Raw genomic sequence first — 23440 nt, 5'->3', positions numbered from 1 at the left:
CACAAGTGGGGGCAGAGAGAGAGAGGGTGGGCAAGATCCCACAATCCTTTCTGGGTACATGGCTCAAATGAACTAAGTATCTCCACTAAAGCCCCCAACTCATGAATGTTCCACCACCTCCTTGTAGCACCATCTAGAGAACCAAGCCTTCAACACAGGTATCACTGGGAGACACTCACCAAACCTCAGCAGCACTCATGGAGTATGAGTCAGTCCATTTTGGAATTAGTGTGGAAACTCTCTGTGTGCAACAGGGACAAATGAAGTAATCAAGGAACTGGGCTGACGGAGAGAGGGAAGGTCAATCATCAAGCTAACTGAAGACACTGAGCAATCACTCATCCACTCCCTGGAGATTTAGCTCTGCAGTGACGCCCAGCCATCCCATCTCTCTCTAGCCATCCCCTGGGGAAAACCACAACATTAGAACAAACTCCCCAGAGGAAGGTGGTAAGCTGCAGATGTTAAGAATCTTCACCACCTTTTCCACCACTTTCTTCTCATCTTATGAATATGATAATGTGGTTGCAATCAGTAAGCATCATCTCTAGTCATGCTACATGCCACGCTAGCTGAAGTTATTCTGCAGCTGGTCTGACTAAACCTCCATCTTAGTCACAGTTCCTTCTGCAAGTGCTCCATCTATAGATCACCCCAATCCTCCCATGGTGTGATTTCATAAGTGCACTGCACACAGAAAGTAAACCTGTTAACACACTTCCCAAGCCAAACACGAGGAGAACACTGCCTTATAGAATATGCAAAATTATCAAGATATTTTTGGAAAGCTTGCATGTGAAGGAGGAGTTGCAGTTGTAGCCTTCTGTGTAACAGAGATAATTATGACTAGGAAACCATAAAACAGCTTGCAGGTACACATTTTTACTTTAAAACCCCAGAACATCCAGCTGAAATTACATATACTGCCTCTATTTGATTGTGAATTTCCTCTTTCAGCATCTGCACCAAGACAAACTATAGAAAAATGGTTACATCTGTTCACTGTAGAGGATCTTAAAGGAAAACAATCCGGGCCACCTATTTTTTTTTTTTTTAAGGAGAAAAAAACAATAAAAACAATGATACAGAATTTCAAAACAAGATAATAGGAAATTAACAATGGTTATTATATTGCATATTGCTATCTTCAAAGTAGTTGCCCAGATTATAAGATATAGGCATTTTTAAAAGGCGAGGGGATGGTGTTATTCTTTCCAAGATGTAGCTTTGTGTGTCTCATCTCCCAGTGTCTGGAAAGGGGTAGTTCCTGGGGTTTTCTGAGAAAGAGACTCAAAACAGGAGCAAGAATGATGTTTCACCTCTCTCCTCTAGCTTACTTTTATAAGGACAGATGTGATGTGCTACTGGAAGACCTTGACTTGCATGCAATCCACTGTAAACTCCCCATTTACTCCTTATCCTTCTCCAGCAGGGACTGGGACTGCCCAGAGTCCCAATTTGCATAGCCATAGGGTTTATCTAAGCAAAGAATTTGCAGAGCATCCTCTCAGAAGGCCATTTTAAAGCTAAAACATGAGAAGAAAAGGCTGGGAAGTCCTAACTCAGACTGTAGTGCTCTCGGCCGACACCTCCTCCTAAGTGGGCTAGGCCTCTGCTAAAATTGCCAGTCTTGGTCCAACAACTCAATTTTTCAAAAACACTGTGAACCTCCCATTCTATAAATCTTACCTTAATCAGTGACTCAGAAAAACTTGCTCCCCATGATTAGGCAAAAAAAAAAAAAAAAAGATCTGTACCTGTTGGCTCCTCCACTTCAGATCAAAAGCACATCTGAGAGAACTGGGTTGGAGATAGAGCAGAGCTGAAAGAACGTATTCTTCTAGTTTAGAGGATCAAGATTTTACCATGGATCTAATGCCAACTCCTCATAAAACCCTGCCATTGGACTGCCCTGACTTTCCTCCACTCACCAGGAGAGAAGCAGCAATTGGGTTGGAGGCCCTGCCTGACTACCCCAAGAGAAAAGACTCCTGAAGACCCACATCTGCCCTAACTGTAGGGATGTGATTCACCGTCAGCACTCAGTGTGCTTCATGTGCAGACCCATGTGACAGATTCTTGTCAAGCCAAAGCGCTGAGGCATTGTGTGCTTTTAAAATGATCGCTCATGCCAACCATGTGCCTGACTGCGCCTCTGCTCTACACTTTTGCCACTAGAAAGCTCAGAGTTAAATGTTAGCGAAGCTTTCACTTTACTTTCAGTCTCAGTATAGACCTGACAGCTCTCTCGTCTTTTAAGATTCCCTTCTTGAGCTTTGGAAGTGTTCACGTGGAAAGCTGAGTCATTCTGCCCCTGGCTTATTTGCCACGTGATGTCATTTAGCATAGATCCGGGCCCTTTGCCCAGATGCACCACTGACGTGACTCTCCCAAACAGAAAAGGCTGGCTGTCCCTGAGGCAAGTAGGTTGGCCTTTTGTGCCCCATGCCAATCACACAGTCATTAGCTAAAGCCTTCCCCAGGAGGAGGATAAGGGTGGATGGAAGGCGAGGTGTCCTGTTCGTCTGAAGGAGTAGCCATGACCAGTGAAAGCCAAAACTACAGCTAGGGAATGCATGCACGTGTTTTATAAAGAGATCTGGACTAAATACCAAGAGAATCTACCACAGTCCCATAAATGGTTTCCATATTCCATCCATCTGGTCAACCACAGTAGATTTTTTTGTTTGTTTGTTTGTTTGTTTGTTTGTTTGTTTTTAGTATTACTGGTGGTATTTATTGAGTGTTCATTATTTTAGCCAGAAACTTTACTAAGCACTTGCCTGTATCATTTCACTTAATCCTTGTATCTGTCTTGTGAGCCATGTTCTGTGATAGCTTACATAACAGACTAAACCTCAAGAGGTTAAGCAACTAATCAAGACCCACAGCTTACAAGAAGCTGAACTGATTCCAATGCAGGTCTATGTGACTCCATAGCCTCAGTCTTCAACAACTATATAACACTGCTAGTCCATCCATATGGTCAACCATAACAGAAGCAATCACGTTTTTGCCATTGATCATATGAAATTAAATCGGGATATCACAATGAAAGTGGCTCCCACTTGAAAAGAATTCTTTGTCATTCCACATTTAGAAATCCATGAAAGGACTCAACCATCTCAAAAATATGAGATGTTCATATAATCCTTCATGAAATTAATACCAACATGTATAAAGAATAACAACCCTATAATAACATGCTTTAATATAATTGTTCACAGGGAGAAAAAATTTCAAATCTTGCATTTGAGCATTATGTGTATGTCAGTTCCAAAGATGAAATATTAAGTTAAATTTTAGTTCCTATTAAAATAGTGCCTGAAATGCATAGCTGTGAATAAAACACAAAATTATGGTTTAATACATGCTTATAAAACACAGATAGGTGCCATCAAACAAATTTGTAATTTTATTTTTTGACAATTTTGATTACCAGACAGAAATGTAAAGTCAAAAAACATACTAGAAACACAAGCAGATACATATCAAAGTTTTGCTAGCCAGGTGCATTATAAATATCAATTCCATGTCATTACTGACAGGAATATATTATAATATTCTAATGAATATGCAAATATGCTGTCAGTGCTCCACCTACAGAAATCCAATTTACATTGTCACTTACTAACTACTGACTCCCCAAACAACTGCTGAGGAGAAATTTCTTTCCTTTCCACTTCTTCCCCTTCTGTGGCTGGTGGGAAGTTACTGCTCCTGGCTCATGTACCACATCACTCAAGTGCTAGTCAGCAATGGTTTCTGAAGACACAATGTCAGAAGTAGAGAAAGAGCCAGAAAGAGAATGCAAAGGATAAGAAGAAACAGACTATGTGAAGGATAACCCAAAATTCTGCTGCAAATTCCACCACTCTCAAGCTGCTGGGAGAGTCTCAATAGTTGACATGAGGAAGGAAGGAATAAACCATTTCATCTCACCTTCCTCATTCTGCTATACTCTTTCTAAGGTTCATTATCCTCTCTTCTCCTGCTTTACCACCTCCAGAATGCTAGTCCTCCAGCCTGTCTCTCTTTCTCACTCTTGGACCTGCCTCTAGAAACCATTTCTTCATTTCACATCTGTATCACCCCAGTCTGTGTGAGCCTTTTCTCTGAGGCAGGCCATTAGCATTATATCCACAAGTGAACATTGCTAGTTTCTACCACCGCTACCTAACACAGGAAAACATTCTATGCCCCATTACTGAGAGGAGCCATATGTCTTCTTTCATATGGAAATTCCAAAGCAGAATTCATACAGAAACATTCTTATCATGGAGAATAGGTTCTACACTCCTATAAACATGACTAGATGCATAAACTGCAGATGCATTTGGGAATTCATCTTGGAACTTGGCTATCAGAATGATAGTTTTCCTACAAAGGAAATGATTCAAATTCTATAAAAATTCATTCTACACATAACCATTCCCTTAAGTGGAGACTCCTTATGTGACACCAAAGCCTCCTGAGTCACTCTCGCCTCCTGGTACTCTTGTTTCTTCCTGTGCGTTCCCAGAAAAAAAAAAAAAAACAAAAAAACTGACTTTAACATGTAACCTGACCATCCCATGCTCCCACACGACCTCCTGATCTCACATCAGCAGAATCCCTAGAATCCTTACACTCTCCTCAGAAGGAGTTAATGCATTTCCTTTCTACTCAAAGCCATGCTATTTTCCAAGCTTTCCCAGCCCCCTTTCTAAAAGAGGCTGCTTTTTTTCCTTTTCCCACATCCTTCATGTTATCAAAGGCTGATAACTTTCCCTCTTCATTAATACTCCCACAGGCTTAAAGTCCCAGGAACTTTCAGATGATGGATATTTTCAGATTATGCCACCTCCTGCCTTTTGTGACAGCCAGCCCGTTTTCCTGGTAGTAGCACCTCCTTCACTTGACCACTTCACTATCCATCGCCCTTTCGTGTCCTCACCACCATCCCCGATGAGCTTAGGCTCTAGTGATGCCTATCATCGCTCTAGTTTGTACACCCGCAGCATCTCCACCGCTCTCTCTGCCTCCTTGACTCCCCCTCCCTCCCTGCCTCACCCCCTCTGCTCTTCTTCCTCTTTCTCCTTCCCCTTCTCCTCCTCCTCCTTCTCTTCTTCATTCTCTCACTCTCTTTCTCTCTCTCCCCCTCCCTCCCTCCCTCCTCCTTCCTCTATACTTGCCTGACAATGCTGCTCCTGAATAAATACAACTCTCTTCCATTTCTCCCTTGCTTCTGAGCAAGTCAACTTGGAGAAAACCAGACAGCCACTACTGACTGCTAGTCAAACAGTTAGTACCAGGGTCGGCACACTAGTCCACCTTCTATGGTAGCTATTTCCTTTTCTTCTTTCTCCTCAAATGCCTCCTTCTCCAAAATCCCCATTCTTGCTCTCAGTTGATATTCTTGCTTCTTAGTGAAATGAGAATAGAAGCAATCAAATGTTTCGTCTCGCTGTCATCAAATCTATTCACTTGCTTTCACTGCTACTTTATATTCCTTTTCCTCCAATCTAAGGTCTATTCTGCACTCTTCCATGCCTGCTCAAACACTTTTCAGTATTTATAGATTTAAGCCTTTCCTCAATGCTACATCTTCTAGCTGTAATCTTCTTTTGATTGCAAAAGTCCTAAGAAACATTTCCTATCCACTTCTCTTTTCTTAGATCTTATTCTCTCCTGAGTAGCCCCCACTCAGGCGCTCATCCCTACAGTTCACTGAAATGACATTTGTCAAGGTCATCAGTGCCTCCAGCTTGCCTGATACTGTGGTCAAGTCTCAGCTGCTCAGCTCCTTCGTTTCCTGACCTGGATTTCAAAACACTATGCTTTTCTGAAGACTCCTGCCCTTTGCTGGCATTTTGGCTTCTACGTCAAGGTTCATTCTCAGGATCCATTATCTTCTAATTCCATATTCTCTCCTCAAACTGGCTTTATCAAGTCACATGAATTTAAATAATAGCTCTGAACTAATGACTCCAAAATTTGCATCTGTAGCCTCACCTAGCCAGTAGCCTACCAGATGCTTCCTAGTTGACATTCTATAGGTCTCTAGAAGTTAAGCATGAAATAGAGCTCATAACTTTTCCCCACCTGCCACTGCCAGCCTATACCAACTTGGTCTTCTCTACCCCATAAATGGCCTGACCTTCTATCTGGTTACTCTGGCTATCAACTGGAAGCCGTCCTTAATGGCTCACTTTTCTTCATATCAATATCCGGTCCCTGCTTGACCATTACAATGCATTTCATTTGTGATCATATCTCACCTCCTCCAACTTCTCTCAAACCATCATCAGCCTAACAGTTCCTCCTCTTCCACAGTAGCCCTTCTATAGACTGTTCATACACCACGCAGGGTGATGAGTGACACGTATTCCTCAGTTGCATAAAACCCTCCAGTGGCTTCTTATTGTGCTTACAACAACATATAAAATCCTACTTCAGTCCACAAGGCACACTGCTTTGAACTGGGACAACTCTCTACACGGTCACCCCAATACTGCTATTTCAGAACTCGTGCCCAACCAAGGGATCTTATACTTGCTTGCCCGCTTCCTACGAGGCCCGTTCTGTACACATGTGCATAGCTTCCAGCAGACATCTCTAAGCAGGTGACCGAGTACTCCAACTGGCCTCCTCTCTGCCACTCCTGGCTTTATTGTTCTTTACTTGGCATTATATTGCATGTTTGTTTTATTTCTTACAATGACAGGGATCTTGTCTTTCTTGTATACAAGTACATTTCAGAACCTAAACAGATGGCACATAGTAGGTGCTCAATATGTTTGTGTAATTAATAATTGGATTTTCTGTGAGCATGTGCATACACACACATACACACGCCAGCACACGCACACAGACACACCCTACTTAGTGCTGTGGTAAAGTCTGCTACCCGTCTCAATGTTTAGTCACACATATATGAACAAAGGCAGCCTCCCAAGGTCAAGGCCTCAGGTGCCTTCCATGATCACCACTTCAGGTGCCACATGGAAAATATAATGCACGCTTTTGCTTCCATTTCTTGCTCTGATGTCAGTATATGTGCAGCATAAGCATTCATGTTAATACCTTGGAGCCCTTACTGTGCTTCTGAGTCTCACCAGAGGGGAAAGCCAGTTAGCAGCTCAGAAGGCTCACGCTTCCCATTTCAGCAAATTTGCTTGTGCAGACATCACAGCAACCATACTTCCCCCAAACACACACACAGAACTTGCAGGGCATGCATGATACAGAGCTGGTTTCCCAAATTAGACCGTTACCATAGCTTTTGCCATTATCTCTGTAGGGAGACAGAAGATGCTACCACACCTGGGTTCTTGGGTCCATAAAAATGGTTCTAAGAATGTGGGGAGTTTGGCATGTGTGCAGGCGAGGAGAGTGTCAGAAATCTGTGTACTTCCTGTTTTGCTGTGAATGTCAATTCTCTTTTTTAAAAAGTCTTTAAAATGCTTTATTCAGTATAAAAAGAAGAGTATACAAGCTTTTTTAAGAGACTAACCAGAGAGAGCATACGAAATAGTCTCTGGAACTGATATTTATAGACAATAACTTCTTTTTAAAATATTAAAAACATCAAAACACAAATTTTTGCCCTACCACTGTGTTTTATAGAAACCAGTTTAGTAAACACACATGCTTACAGTTTGGTTGATTTACTTTACTTACCTACCTCATTCCAAAAGTTAAAAAAGGGGAAACATTCAAAGAGGTACATTTATTCTTCTGATGATTACTTTTCATGCTCTGTTTATTAATCCTTCTACCTAATTCATCTGCTTGTTAAACCTGAGGACAGAGAGACGAAGAAGAGAGAAAGAGAGAGAGGGAGGGAGGGAGAAGAGAGGGAAGGAGACAAGAAAGAAAGAAGGAAGGAAGGAAGGAAGGAAGGAAGGAAGGAAGGATGGAGGGAGAGAGGGAAGGAAGGAAGGTAGTGATGCAAATCAACAAAGGAATATAAGTTTTAAGCATCTCAAATGTATTTTTACAGGAAAACATAGTACGAATTTTGTCAGTAGATATGATCCCCGATTTAATAGCTGGATTCAACTTCCTCCTATGCAAGAAAGGTAAGTGTTTATTTCTTGTGTGTGAAAGATTTGGGACTACCTTACAGGAAGCACTGGATGGTCTCACTTGGTGAGAGCGGAGAAACGAAATACAAAGCTTGGCCATATCAATTTAGATTACCTGCCTTCATAACTCAACAGAGAAAAATAATTTAAATAGTCAATTATTTGTCCAAATGTAGAAAGAAAAACTTGTGTGACTTGTGTTCTTTGATTGCAGTGATTTATACTTTAAAAACAGAGCTATAATTCTACTGACTCTACTCAGTGATAAAATATTGAAATCTTAAAAACAAAATAACAAGGGGTGATCAAAATATATGGTGAATGTTTACTTGAAAAATGTATTGCAGTAAAAAAACACATTGGCATTAACCCACCTTGAAATACTCCCCCACATTTATCCCATCATTCTTCTCACTTTCTGAAGCAGTTCCAGAAGTGCTCTTTCATGAGTATTTTTACACGGCATGATCAAAAAATACAGTGAATCCGGAGGCCAAGTGCTATGCAATAACAGAAAGGCTCCTAAAAATATTATGGTGTGTCCTCATCCACCTTCTTCACCAGATCTGGCATAGTGTGACTTCCGGCTCTTCCCTAAGTCAAAATGGACATGAAAGGTAAACATTTTGAAGCTGTTCAAGACATCCAAGTGGCCAGGACAGTGCAACTAAACATATAAAACACTCAAGCCAAAGGACTTCTGGAACTGCTTCAGAGAATTGTAAAAATGATAGAATAAATATGTTTGAAGTAAAAAGGGAGTATTTTGAGGGGGATTAATAGCAATGTGTCTCTTACTGTAATTTTTTTATTTAAAAATTCACTATTTTTGGTAACACCTCATGAAACACCATTCTCACAATGATAGACATTTCAATACAGAAATTTCAATATTAACAATTAAATTATTTAATATTATATTTAATATTCAATAGTAAAGTTAGCAATTTAAATATTTATTTAAATTTAATATTGCAATAGTAAATTCTATGGCACATTAACAGATTGTTTACCTTTGCTTCACCAAATGTTTTCATGAATAGGTCATTTATTGACTTTAAGCAAAATAGTCCTTCAAGTATCACTTTTTTTGAGTGTATGGAGTATGTATCTCACCCAAGTCTCCTTACTCCCAAAGGATAAGATGACTACTGTATTTGTACATGTTTTGTTGCCCCTGGCTGTTACTCAGGCATGAAGCTGTCTTTAGATGCATGTGCAAATTAACATAGTAGAGTTCGAACACTTGATCCTACTAAAATAATATATGGACATCTTCTTAAGTAAATTCTCCAATATGGTAGTGACAGTCCACTATTTCTTCTTCTCCATCTAGTTATTTAAGAAGTAAACAGCAGCCCTCTCTTTCCTCTTTCTAGTTTGACCCTTGTTCTTAACATTTCTCTTCACATTGCAGTAGATTATACTGAGATTGAATTAGACCCTGAATCATAAATTCCAAGTAAATAAAAAATTTTCAGACTACATCATTTATTCAGAAATATACATGACTACAGCAAGATAATGTGCACCAATGTTCTAAAGATAATCAATATCTCTTATATAAATATATTAAAACTCTCAGGAGACTAAAACCTATACCCTGAAAATGAAATTTAATACACTAAGGAAATAGCCACTTTAGGAATGTCGAATTCAAAGACATCTCCAGAAATAACCCCAAGTCAATTAATATCCTGATGAACATCTTGAACCAGAAGCTCACTAATATCTTTCTCCAGAGCACCCTGTTTCTTTGGGGTACAGGAAGATTTCCTGGTTGCTGTTAGTATAGCTGCCTCATTTTGCCCTTTAATCAAAACCATCAAAAAAAGTTTTATTTAAAAAATAACTATCAATATATGTCTGAAATGTGATCATCTCATCACCACGGTCCCTTTTGCTGGGGGCTGTACACCACGATAATTAACCTTCATGCCTTTGGCTAGGGAGGCATAACTCACGTTGCGGTCAATTATCTCACTGTAGAGCCCCTAAGGATGGGAAGTATTGCTGCAAAACCTAATTAGTAATTTTTTTAAAAAATGTGTATTGTTTACTTGATAGTCTATAATGACTTCCTCTGAGGCGCTATGGCCTATCATGGCAGGGTCCTACTTAGACAATTTTTAGCAGCTCATTGACCTGATAAAAAGACCTGCCATGGTCTGTCGGCGCCCGGCAGCCACCGTTGACAGGATGGACTGTTTAACGTTTCTTTCGAAGTCATTATGGTATATCATGTCAGGTCCCTAGTAAAAGAAGTTTTTTTTTAGATTTAGAACAATCAAGTTGATAGACCAAATAAAGAGCTCCTTACAGAGCTGAGTGGGAAAAGGCAGATCTCACAAATGCCCAGTCAATCTTCGAGCTTCATCTCTCCTATGGGTTGGTTGACCCAGGCAGCAATCCATAACTTCAAGTGGAATTTTTCTGTCATTGCCAGGCCTCCATTCAACAAAGCAAGGACCATCAGTGGACTAATTGGTGGTTAAACATAAAAGAAAAATACAAAAATATGACACACTCAGAAGTTTGTTAAAACATCGGAGTTAATGTTACAGTATGTAGATCAAACTAGAAGCACCCTCCCATCTTTCTCTTATGCTGCTGCCAAACTGCTGAAATTATACTGAGAAGTTACCAAACTGATGGAGAATAATAAAAACACATTGTAACCCGCATCCAGCATAACTCACTCTTACAGAGCTGGTTGGACAGATTCCTGAGATACCTTAATTACTCACAGCTCCCGGAGGAGTATAATAACCTGCTGAGCATCCTTCTAGTCCGGCAGGGAAGTGGACACATGCCCTGTGGGCTTATTCAATCATGGGTCAATTCCTTAATTTACTGACTGCCTGCTAGCTGGGAATGTACTGACAAATGATTGGATGGAAATATGCATTTAAATGCAATGCTGATGAATTCTTTTGGTCTTAGATTCAGGATTTGATTCTGCAGTAGGAAGGAGAATAAAATTGAAAGCTTGGGTCAATATAAATGCTTTGGTAACTTCAATTTTTTTCAATAAAACAGACATTTTAAGTATTATTCTTATGTAGATCTTACTCCTTAGCTAGTTTAAATGGTGGAAAAAAGAAAAGGTAATTTGTAGAACAACAACGGAGCCTGTTTCATAGTATAAGTGAAAGACTAAAAGCTAATACAACAAAAATGTTTCCAAATTAAAGATCTTGTCTCTAACAGTCTTACAAGAAACCATGGGAGATAACATTCTGTTTGAAAAACCTGTTGTTGTTTTTAACCTGAGAAGGGAAGTCAATAATCCAAGCTGAGGTAAAGTTATGATAATTCAATCTTATGCTATAGGATGTAACCTGATCATCCCACAGGCCAGCAAGGACTTATAAAGATCCCAAGATAAACAAGGTTTGATGAATATTAGTAGAACCTATTTGTTAGACTGTCAGTGTAGAAACATTGAATATTGTTTCTGGCAGTGGGGGAGAGGATAATGAAGGTAAAATGAACAATATAAAATCCGTCTGGTGTAATACACTTAGTATACACTTAGTATACACTTCATGTGGGGAGGAGGAGAAGGAGCATCTCCATGAGAGATCTGGTATGGTAAAATTTTAATCGCGAACAAACAGATAAATGTTCACACCTGCTGACAGACCATTAGCAATCCGTTGGTTCTCTACTGCACTTCAGGAACTCTGTCTTTGGGCCTGCAAGAGAATAAGTCTTCAGGAATTTCTACATCAAAATGCACTTCCAGTAAGGAAGGGAAACCTACTGCTTCCTTCCCATAAAGATCCTAACAGTGACACTGTGTGGATAAAGCTAGGAGTGCACGTGGATCATCACACTCATGTCCTGGTTAAACACAAGCATGTTCTGACAGGCTGACTCAGTGTCAGTGAGGAAGGGACCTGATCAGAAAAAGTAAGAGAATGTGAACGTCACCTAGAGAAAACGAACTCACACTACCAAAGGGGTTCTTCCTGTTGTTCTTCACAATCTAAACGCAATTCAATAGGAAATATACTAATGGGCATTTGCTAGAGTAGTACTGCATCGAATTCATCTCACCATTATTAATACCTTCCGACCCACATAATCCGAATTATTTAGAGATGGTCCCTTAGAGAAATGAGTAAATTTATTATTTCAACAGCCCTGAGACCTGTCATAAGAACCATATGAAAGAAGTATATTGACCTACCCTGAGTCAGTCTTGCAAAGAAATATGTTACTTTAGCACAGATTTTGTAGAAATACATTATTGTTTTCTGTAAAATATTTTAACTTGAGAAGGCAAAAGCAATAGTAAGTTGATTTTGATGTATCATATTTAGTGAAAGAACCAGTGAAAAATAGATAAATAGAAGAAATGAGTAGTCCCTCCGTATGTATTTAATTTTGCAACTATTTTTAAACTTAATTTTATATTTAGATGAGTTTTCACTATCCTATTCCAGAAAATCCAGATTTTTAGATCAGATATCCCCTTGATGATCTGATGAAAGGCCAGAAAACATCTCTCTCCCAAAATCTGTATGTGCTTGAAAACATATATTATATTACAATTTTAGTTTCATGGACCCCACAGAAGACCTAAACCCACGTTAACAATCCTTACTTTATGAAATCTGACTTGCTCGCTCTTCATTTTCCTTCCTTCTTTCAAAAACATGTCCTCTTTGAAATACATCAAAAAACTTTACATACAATAAATAGCTGAAATATTACTCTTAAATTATCAATGATGGTTATCAGGACAATTCTAAGACTATCCAATTAAAAATAAAACTGAATACATTGCATCTATGATAAATACTATACTTCTGTGGCAATAAGTCATCTAAAGTTTCATGAAGGAATTTAGTGATCACTTAAATATTGTTAGGAGAAGTTCACATGCAAATATTTTGGTATTTAATATTTAAAACTTTCTATCCAGGTAATATTAAGTGATAGCTTCTGAGAATGACAAAGATATTGGACACGATGACAAGCAGTTAGACATATTCACAAACATCTCGTGAAGGAGGTGTCACTACTACCCCCATGTCAATGGTGAGCAATCTGAGACAGAGAGGTTAAGTAACAGGTCATAGGTCACACACTAGTCAATCACAGAGCCAGGCCAACTCACTCAAAAATCAATTATTAGTCAAGACTCTTTATACTGACTCCCATATGATTTTTGCACTCTGTAAACACAATCTAGAAAATCTCCAAAGAATATAGATTTACCTGATACAAACCCCTAGCACTCCTCATCTTGTAATTAACGTTACACAAGAGTCTTGACATCAGTTTTATGGTGATCATTAATTCATCCGACATAAATTATGTTCTCCAGGGGCCTTGGCACTTAACAATTGCACTTACTCAATACAGGACCACGTGTCATCCTTGTGAATTGTATTATTCTGATAGAATCAGTGAAAACGAAACAACAACAAAAAAAAACAAAGGGTCAAGGATTTCCTGAAGTTTTAGTGTAATCATCCTAACTCCAAATTTTTTACTACTCCTTGAACCTATATTCTTTCTCACCTCCCCCACATTTTGAGCTATCAGTCTTTCATCTTCTTCCTGTAACATATATTCTGCATCACCCCCTTCCATTTCTTCCACTAAAGTTCTAATTCAGGTCCCCGCTAATTCAGGTCCCCACTATCTCACTCCTAAATTATAGCCAACCTCGGAATTTGTGCCTCTGTCTCCCATCCTTCCCACTTGCCCTTCACTGTTCTCCTTGGATGGTATAGTAGGAAAATATAGTCAATAGCCTCTTGTGAGAAGAAACTGTAAAAATATCCAATAACCTTATGAAAATCAATACCAAAGCTACTTAGATGAAATTCCTGTAATTGGTTATAGAAGAGCGAAATTTGAACATTATATGAAGTTCACAAAAGTTATTCTATTTGCAGTAATACTAAGAAGAAAAAAAAAGAAAAAATGATAATTGAAGAAAAATTTTGATGATGTAGTTCTCTTATAAATTGGGAACAATGACCCTTGAAGGACCATACAGAAAGTGAATGTCAAGATAATTTATTATTGTTACATTATCTACCTCATTTTTCACTTTGTCTTACAGAGCTGTGATATCCTTAAAAGGTACCAAATATCCCAAACATTAATGAACACTTTCAGTGTATAAAAAGCAAAATAAAAAGAGCTGAAACAAAGGATTGGTGATTTTCTCCTTTACTGTTGCTTTAACATCAAAAATGTTAATCAGATGGGCAATGCTTATGATTACTGCATCCAGCCTTAGGTTTCAAAGGTAGATGTGTGATGTTTAAAGGTGTGCAGCCCTCTGTGAAGCAGGCTGTATGTACCTCCTTTCCCTAAAGGACTAAGGGTCCTTATCCTACTTCAAAGGTAACCTTTCACTGCTCCTTCTGTGAGTCACTGTGTGTTGTTGTTTCCATTATAGAAGAGCCAGTTTCTATGCATGTCGGTTGGACAAGCATTTATATGTTATCGGTGGGAGGAATGAAACCGGCTACTTGTCCAGTGTGGAGTGCTATAACCTGGACACAAACGAATGGCGCTATGTGTCCTCTTTGCCACAGCCTCTGGCAGCTCATGCAGGAGCAGTGCACAATGGGAAGATATACATTTCAGGCAAGTTATTGCTCTACTTTCTGCTCCATGGTTTATTTCTAAGGCAATTGCCTGACTTGTACATATATGCTTAATTCACAGGGGGTGTACACAACGGAGAATATGTCCCATGGCTATATTGCTATGACCCCGTAATGGACGTCTGGGCTCGAAAACAAGATATGAACACAAAACGCGCAATCCACACTTTGGCTGTAATGAATGATCGCTTGTATGCAATTGGAGGAAATCATTTGAAAGGTCTTTTTTTTTTAAATCACAATAGCTTTTGCATCTCATGTTTCTTGCTAAGGGGGTTTCTCGTTAGATAATCAGTTAACCAAGTAAAAAACATGTTGACCAAATAAAATCTACTCTGTGGAAATTAGCAGTACCCTTGAGCAAGCATTTATTCTGACTTTTCTGCAGATAGGATTATTTCTGAGTTACCATACACATTAAAGAAATGAATAATGATGTCTACAGAAAATTTTTTCAAAGGGAGCATTAATAACTGAAAAGCACAAACTATTTGTTGTAACAGTGAATCCAGTGAAATGAATTATTTCTTATCTCTAAAGTTACAGTAATGAATTTTTCCCAGAAAATTGTTTTTTGCAGTAATCACAAAGAACTTTAGCCACAGCTGCCCAAGCTAATATGTGATTTTTTTTTTCTTAAAGAAGACATGTGGTGGACTCTTGTATCTAAATTTAGAATTATGTTTTTCATATTGAATATCAAACCATTTACAATTCTCAAATTGAATTGCTTTTTTTAAATAAAAATTTAAAGCTAAGTACTTCAGAGCCACATTCTGGCTCCTTCTCTTCCCTAGATCTGTACACCACTTCAAGTCTTTGTGGCTTCTTGCACGCTCATAACTTTAATGTATAAGATATACCACTGAATCTGACAGGAACGCAGAGAGGTCTGTGGTACTGAAAACATTACTGACATACTCTCAGTTTCCTCATCTGAGAGTGAACAAACTGGTCTGGTTAAATTTTGAAAATCTTCTCCCCTCTGATCCTTGAATGTGAACTAAATGGAAAACATGCTGTCCCCTTATAACAGATGAGACGCATCTGTGCATTTATTTTACAACAATATATGAATCTTAAAAAACAGATCAGACATAGAAAATTTTTTTCTATTTTTCCGAATTCCTATTTAACCTTCACCAGTGCTCCTTGGTTTCACCCCATACTCCATTTCACCTTATCTCAACATGCTTTATATCAACTTTATAGCTTTCTACATCTGTAATTTCTTCTAACTCCTTTCATACAAGATGTTGCCAAAATGATTTACAAACTTTTGATATTCGAGGATATGTGTAGACAACCCTAAATGAGAAGTAGCACACACACACATCAATAGTAGTTTAGCTCAGTGGACATCATAGCAGGCAAGGGTAAGGAAAGACTTTCCATCTAAGCCTAGATTTGTACCCTGTTGATGCATTTACTAGTTGTAGGGATAATTAACCTTTCCTTGATGGTTTTTGTGAGGATTACAGTCAATGTATCTGATAATACATAGTATTGCCACAGAGAAGATGCACATATCCTCAAACAATGCCTCTAGAACTTCAGAAACTGGACTCTCCCCAAGGCCACATTCTAAATGTATTACGCTTCAAATAGTACAGTGGGTACATTGCTCTATTGTACCAACATCTGTCTTTGTGATTCATTTTATGTAAGAAACACTAACTGAAATAATCTATCAGAAATGAAAATTATTCCTTTTTATTAAAGGACTGGTCCTCTCAAATATTTGGTACAGTCCAATATGTTAGTTAGGGCTGGAGATTTAGCTCAGCAGCAAAGCACCTGCCTGGCAAGCGCAAGGTCGTGAGTTCGGTTCCCAGTACCGGGAAAAAAAAAAAAAAAAAAACAATACATTAGTTAGTTTGATGTATGCATTGTGACTGTCAGTTAGTAAATATCCATAACATACACTTAACCAGAAGGAAAAAAAATTTGGTCTGCTCCGTGACCACAAAGCTCCCACGAGGGTCTTTTCCACCTCCTGTATTAAAGGTAGGACTCCAGCGAAGTCTGGCAACCTACACACGTTGTTCTTGTTGACCCAGTTACTGCCCTCATCTCTGTATCAGAAGTGGAAAGAGAAGCCCCTCAGGCCCTACTTCAAACCTTGAGCTTGGCAAATTGGAAACTATTTACATCATTAGAGTTACACACAAATACAGACTATAAAAATGTTAAAAGACATTGAACAGTGTATTGTTAATTACTCAAAATATTTCAAGTGAGTTAAATAGTCATTGAAGAAAAGCAATATTGTGACCTCTAAGTCAGAGATCTGAGGTCTGTTTACCTGGGTTCAAATCTTAGCCTACTGTTTACCCATTAGTGAAAGGATAAAGGCACTGACTTTGTCTGTCTTTCAGTTCCCTTATCTATAAAGTGAATATAATGATGGTAGCTGTCTCATAGAATAATGAAGGGGAATCACTTCATTTAGACAAAGCACTTAGAAAACTAAACTAGCTTACTGTAAGTACTTCATAAAAATGCTTGCTTAATTATTCTTATTTTAAACCTTTCAAAGTAGCATTTTAGGGGCTGGGGATTTAGCTCAGTGGCACAGCGCCTGCCTTGCAAGCGGGAGGTCATGAGTCCAATTCCTGGTACCGGAAGAAAAACAAAAACAACAACAACAGCGAAAAAAAAAAAACAAAATGTAGCATTTTAATAAAGCATTTTAATTTGATCTACCCCCCCTTACAATCAACCTTTACTAATGACATTTACTGAGGCTCACTTGCTTTGAATTAATCCAAAACAGAAAATTTGTTGGTATATTGTTAGGTCTTTCTGGTATGGCTCCCAATTTCCCAGTGAATTTATGCACTTGTGTCCTCAAAGACATGGTTGACTACTTCTTGGTTGACTTCTTGGACCTTTAGAAAAAAGCCCTAACCTTAAATGCAGTTTATTCTTTTGTGGTTCCACTTTCCAACATTACTTAGGTTTCTCCCACCTCGATGTAATGCTTGTGGAGTGCTATGACCCTAAAGGTGACCAGTGGAATATCCTGCAAACTCCCATTTTGGAGGGTCGAAGTGGTCCTGGTTGTGCAGTGCTTGATGACAGCATTTACCTCGTGGGAGGCTACAGCTGGAGTATGGTATGTCCGTATCTATCACATTCTCCTCCTCTCTGCTTGTGCTCAGTTGTTCTGCTTGACTCCTGCCACACGCATTCTCACCCACACATGTGCCTCTTAAGAATAACATGCTTAGGTGCAAGCTATAAGTTACTATGAGTGGGAAAGCAGAATTAACAGGAATGCTGGAGAACGGGCATGCTGTCTGATCAACTGCATCACAACATGGGTTTGGCCTCAGGTTTGTCCTACCCTCATATTTTTGTGAGTCTGATTTGCCAACTAAAAGTCAAGCTGAAGTGGTTTTACAAATGCTTTGCAGAGACTGAATAGGAGAGTCTGAAAAGTTTCTGACCAATCAGGCATGAAAAATGGAAATTAATTCTTCAATACCCATGAATTTTACTTAGAAAATATAATTTCTACTTCACTATTTTCCCTCTTTTTCATGAAAGTTTCCAAACATATGCAAAAATTGGCTTACTGTGTGCCCTTATTAATTCATCATCTAGCAACAATACCCTTCAGTGTTTTCCATGCTTATTTCATCAACCCCCTTCTTAAATATTTTGGCTGAAAAATTTGAAGCAAATCCCAGCATTATATTATTATTATTACACTCTAAGTGCCCCGGTATTTTTTCTTTTAAAACATCTAAATTGTAAATACACTATCATTTATCACGCCTAACAAAAGTAACAATAATTCCCTTGTTTATAGTCCCTATTCAAATAACCCTCATTGACTTAGAAAAGCCAAGGATGTACCTTTAGCCTGTTCAAATCAGATTCTAACAATTCACTCATAATTAGTTAGCACAGGTCTCTTTGCAATCTGGAACATTACCTCTGCCCCCCTTTTTGTTCCATTCCATTGACTTGTTCCCCAAAAAGGGTCAGTTATCAGACAAAACACCCTACATTCTGAAATTGGCTGATGATTTTCTTGTGGTGTCATTTAAAATAGTTTTCACCTCATTATTTCCTGTAGACCCAAAGTTAGACCCTGGGATTAAATTCAAACTTGTATTTTCCTCTTCCTCTGCCTCTTCTTCTTTTTCCTTTTTCCCTGTTTTTGGTCCTCTTCCTCCTCTTCTCCTTCTTTGCAAGAACACCTGGAAAGGAGGCTCTGTATTTCAAATGAAAAACACACCTTGGTCTACATATTCACTTTTTAAATGATCACCATTGTCATATTTTCCATTTATCTGTGTCCATTTTATAAGATCACTTTGGGATTTTAATAATATTAGTTTTAGTTCTTCTGTGGCAAACATAATCAGGAAATTGAGTTTTAGGGAGCTTTATAAAAGTATTTGTTACTTGAAGGTAAACATGTACTGACGTAACTAGGTATTTGTACATGGGCTTGTTTGCTGGTAGAAATTGCTAGCTACAAGAGTATATGTGTTTGGGAGCAACAAGAAAATATATTTATCAGGCAGTTGGGTTTTTGTTTGTTGCCTAGAATATAAACAAAGCTGCTTTGGTTTGAGGAGGGAAATTTTTACATGCAGTAGCCCCTAAATTTGACAAAAGAGACAAAGTTAAAGACATTTTTATTTCTCATGTACCTTATGGAACTAAACAAATCAATGTGCAAAGAAGTTGGCAAGCTTGTTCATTTCCAGTTTGCTTTAAACTGATTTTCAATGCCAGCTCTGATTCTCCACAGTAACAAATTAAAGTTGAAGAAATAAGATAATAAACTAAAGCCCATCTTAACAATTTGAATATTAAGGTAAATTCATCTTTTTATTTATTTAATATAAACCAGGTGGCCAACTTCAATTTTGGTCAATTATTGTAAAAGATTTGTTGATTATCTATGATGCTTTAGGTATTCACTTGAATGCTATTATTAGTCATCAAGAAAAGATTTTGAAATATCTATTTTAAATTTTGCTTAGAATGAAACAGTTTTAAGTTGACCGTTTTACTTTGGAATTTTCTAACAAGAGCAGAGATCTTTTATTTCCAGTGTAAATGTGACAAATAACGTTATTGTTGCTCTTCTCAGAAAATCCTTCTCTAAGCTCCCCCTGCTCTGTCATTACAGGGGGCCTATAAATCGTCTACAATATGCTATTGCCCCGAAAAGGGAACCTGGACGGAACTCGAAGGGGACGTAGCAGAGCCTCTGGCAGGCCCAGCTTGTGCAACAGTCATCCTGCCCGCCTGTGTGCCCTACAACAAATGATACCAGTGTGTCCTGGGATGGACAGCGTCATGTCCTGGGAAGCAGTGGCAGGTGATGTCGCTCTCCCATAGGAACTGTGTACTCGAATGGTATAATTGCCAGAACCCACCTTTGGTTTCTGATGATTTGCAAGTAACCACAAGAGAAAAAGACTTGTTCTGGAGCAGATACTGCGTCTGCCACCAGATCCCATCCAACTTCCTATGGTGACAAACTCTTCCATTTCAGACTGGTTTTAACTTGTCCTGCTATACAAAAACTTCCCATGAGGATCTTAACTTTTGAAAGGAGAAAGAAAACGTACAGGATACTGGCCCCACAGAGACCTAAGATCAGTATTGTGCATTGTAGTCTACCTGCATGTGGTCCATGTTGAAGTTTTGGGGATATTGTGTACATGGATAATTCAAAATCTGACCCACCAAAATACTTAACGCTGCATTACAGATATTGCCACTTGATTCTGTATTCCTAACCTTTGGCTACTTCACAGACTCCATAGGCAATACAGTTACAGAAAATTATATAAGATGAAAGACAGGCATTTTTGTTTGTCCACAGTTCTATTTCACATATCCTCTTCCCTTACAACACCTCACAAGAGCAAAGAAGAGCAAGTTGTTGACTCTCGCTTGTAGCAATTGCTTTGTGCCCTCTTGGTTCTAGGCTAGCCAGAGTGTTAATTTCTATGTCTTCACTGCTACTTAAAAAGCAAAACAAAAACATACTATGTCACAATCAGTTCACAGAGGCTTATGGTTTCTTTTTTTCCTTTTTGCAGTATTTAAGTAGTAAACACACATGCTATTTGCTTCAAAAGACAGAACTGACAAATTTAGTCCTGTGAAATTCTGGAGATTCTGTTGGAAAAAACATCTGATCCAAACCTGATCCACAATGAAAACTTAGAGATTGCTTCCAGAAATTCAGGGATGAAAAGAAAGAATCATTTCTTTTAAGTAAAATCTCAATTGCCTCTCTCTAACCTAAAACACACAACTTACAGCATCACAGCACCTGACAAAATACTTCTCCTCTTCCTCGCCTATGGCTGGCTCCAGAAGCTTGACTTAACCTCATTCTTCTCCCAATTCATCATATTTTGTTTGTCATTACCACAGATGCCTGAACTCAGTTAAGTGAGCAATGGCTACTTGTGTTTAGGAGCATGAGGAATTTAGGGACAGAAGGTCAGGAGAGCATGACGTAGTCTCAGTGTGGCCAATCAGAAGAGCTAAACTGGCAGGAACATGCATTTGACTTGCAAGCTCTTCAGAGCTCGACTAGTAACTGTTAGAAGTAAATAAAAGCCTGTAATATTTTTTTAATCACCCAGAAATGACGGATGCTTCAACAAATGTGACATGCCAAACAAAAATATGGAAAAGTGACAGATTAAAGATGCCTTGGTCATAAGATTTCATTGGGGAGCACGTCAAGATGGATGGGTACACTGGAACCCAATGCTGTTTCTACAGTAAAGTGCAATCTTCGTTGTTTTTGTATTTATTTGTATGTTCAGATCCAAAGGATCCGTTGTAAAATATATATATATAAATACATATATATATATATCCAGTGCAATCAACTTTCATTGCTTTTTCCTTGAAAACATATGAGTGTATAGAAAGAAATAAAACCTACTGTACTTTGTAGGAAAATCTCAGCTGACATCATGAAGAGAATGAGGTCTGTTTCAAAACCTTTTATTGTCAACAGTCACCATTTCCTCTAGAAGTCACAGTTTATACAAGAATATTTGCTTTTGTTAGACTTGTTCTTCATTTTCTTTTTTTCTTTCTAGCCAAAATAAATAAAAGCATTTATGAGAACTATAAGTAAAACTTTCTGTATTTCAGAAAGACACAAACTACTAGAAAGTAAAAAGTGAATAAGTCACAGAAAATGTAAATTTTGTATAGTATTAGAATGTATAAATGAAGCTTGCTTGGAAGGGGAAAACTTTAAATAAAAACTTTATGTACTAATTCAACTGTCTCACTGTCCTACTTATAAAGTATATAATGCTTTCCACATCAAAATGTTTGAAGTTTACAAAACGTAAATGCCTGAGTATTTTCTTCTTGTAAGATATGCTTTACAAGATTATTTTGCTTCCTCAGTATATAAATGTATACAGTTTGGGTAATGCTAAAAATTGTGAAATACTAGGGAAAATTGTTGTGAGTTAGAAATCACATGAGTTGAATCTGATTTTTGCACTACATGAATATTGCAGTAAGACACAATTTCTCCAGGATCCAACAGCTAAATATTTAGACACTATTATAAACATCATAGCTACAATCATGGTATATGTAGATATGTATTAAAAATACTTGCACACTTTCAAAGAATAAGTGAATCACACATTTAAATCAATTGTCTAAGTACATAGTGTTTAATTTAATTATTTCATTTCATTTCATTCTCTTTTGCAACATCTGCCTGACAGAAGTTTGCAGAGCAGTGGGAGGACTTTGGAAGACAGAGGGGGAGTCAAGACAAGGTGTGGAAGGGAGCAGTTGGGCAGCTCTCCATGCAGAGAGCTAGGCAAGGTCAAGAGTGAGTATCTGCAACCAGGAAGCTGGGAAAAATCCACTCTGATGCTTCCCGGAATCTACTTTGATGTCTCAGTGTTGATGATTAAGCAGAACTCAAGGGCTTCCTAATACCCATAGTACCCATGAAAGCAAGAGTAACTGGGGTTCTTCCTTCTTCCTCTGGATCTGCTCTCCATGCACACCAGAGACAGACCCTTCCCCAAGGTGGCCTTGACTTCCATCTTCTGAGCCAGTGGCTAGTTGCTGTGAAGCTTCTTTAAATACACTGAAATCCCCAAAACTTTGGTACTAACCAGACACCATAAGTTGTTAAGGAATTTATCAAATCTTGAGGAATTCCCTACATTAAGCCCACAGCTAGACTATATATTTTACATCTTTAGTTAGTGAATGCTTAGAAGAATTTGAGCTCAAAAGAGGAAATGTACGGAGGAAGCAAAATACAAAAGCGAATTCTTTCTCAGTATATAGCTTAATTCCAGGTGAACACGAATAGGCACCAGATTATTTAATTAAATAAGTTGTGCCTATGGCCTTAAAATGAGGGCCTATCTTACTTCTGTCTCCAGCTAACTTTACATTTTCCCCACTGTATGACAAGTATAGCACTTTATAAGTTGTCATCATTGTTAACATGGGCAGTATCAAGTATTTATTGTATAAATCCCAAAGGGTATTGTGTTGGTTTGGGGGATATTTTTGCAAAGGAACACAATATAACACAGGACACATATTTTATATGATTATTTATAATAAGCACACAAAGAATGATATACAAAAAGAGTGCAGGAAATGTGTCCATACACTAAGGCCAAGGAAACTAGCCAAGGGCCTAGACCCCACAGAAATATCCTTCATGAGTCCAGCTGAAGG

General features: G+C 38.3%; 1 protein-coding gene across 2 annotated transcripts in view; it reads left to right on the top strand.

Moving 5' to 3' along the window:
- The window catches only part of Klhl14 (kelch-like family member 14), a 91520-nt gene extending 69545 nt beyond the window's left edge, over nucleotides 1-21975 (top strand). For both annotated transcript variants that reach the window (XM_005372758.1, XM_005372757.1), the window contains exons 5-9: nucleotides 7985-8063; nucleotides 14497-14687; nucleotides 14769-14927; nucleotides 17668-17825; nucleotides 19863-21975. In XM_005372758.1, the coding sequence (XP_005372815.1) occupies nucleotides 7985-8063; nucleotides 14497-14687; nucleotides 14769-14927; nucleotides 17668-17825; nucleotides 19863-20003 (728 nt within the window). In that variant the 3' untranslated portion in view covers nucleotides 20004-21975. The remainder of the gene's footprint in view (nucleotides 1-7984; nucleotides 8064-14496; nucleotides 14688-14768; nucleotides 14928-17667; nucleotides 17826-19862) is intronic.
- Nucleotides 21976-23440: the final 1465 nt, after the last annotated feature.

Source organism: Chinchilla lanigera, unplaced genomic scaffold (genome assembly GCF_000276665.1).
Source record: "Chinchilla lanigera isolate Chin_1 unplaced genomic scaffold, ChiLan1.0 scaffold00001, whole genome shotgun sequence".
Classification (NCBI taxonomy): domain Eukaryota; kingdom Metazoa; phylum Chordata; class Mammalia; order Rodentia; family Chinchillidae; genus Chinchilla; species Chinchilla lanigera.
Note: the sequence above shows the minus strand (reverse complement) of the source record. Positions and strands in the feature narration are given on the sequence as shown.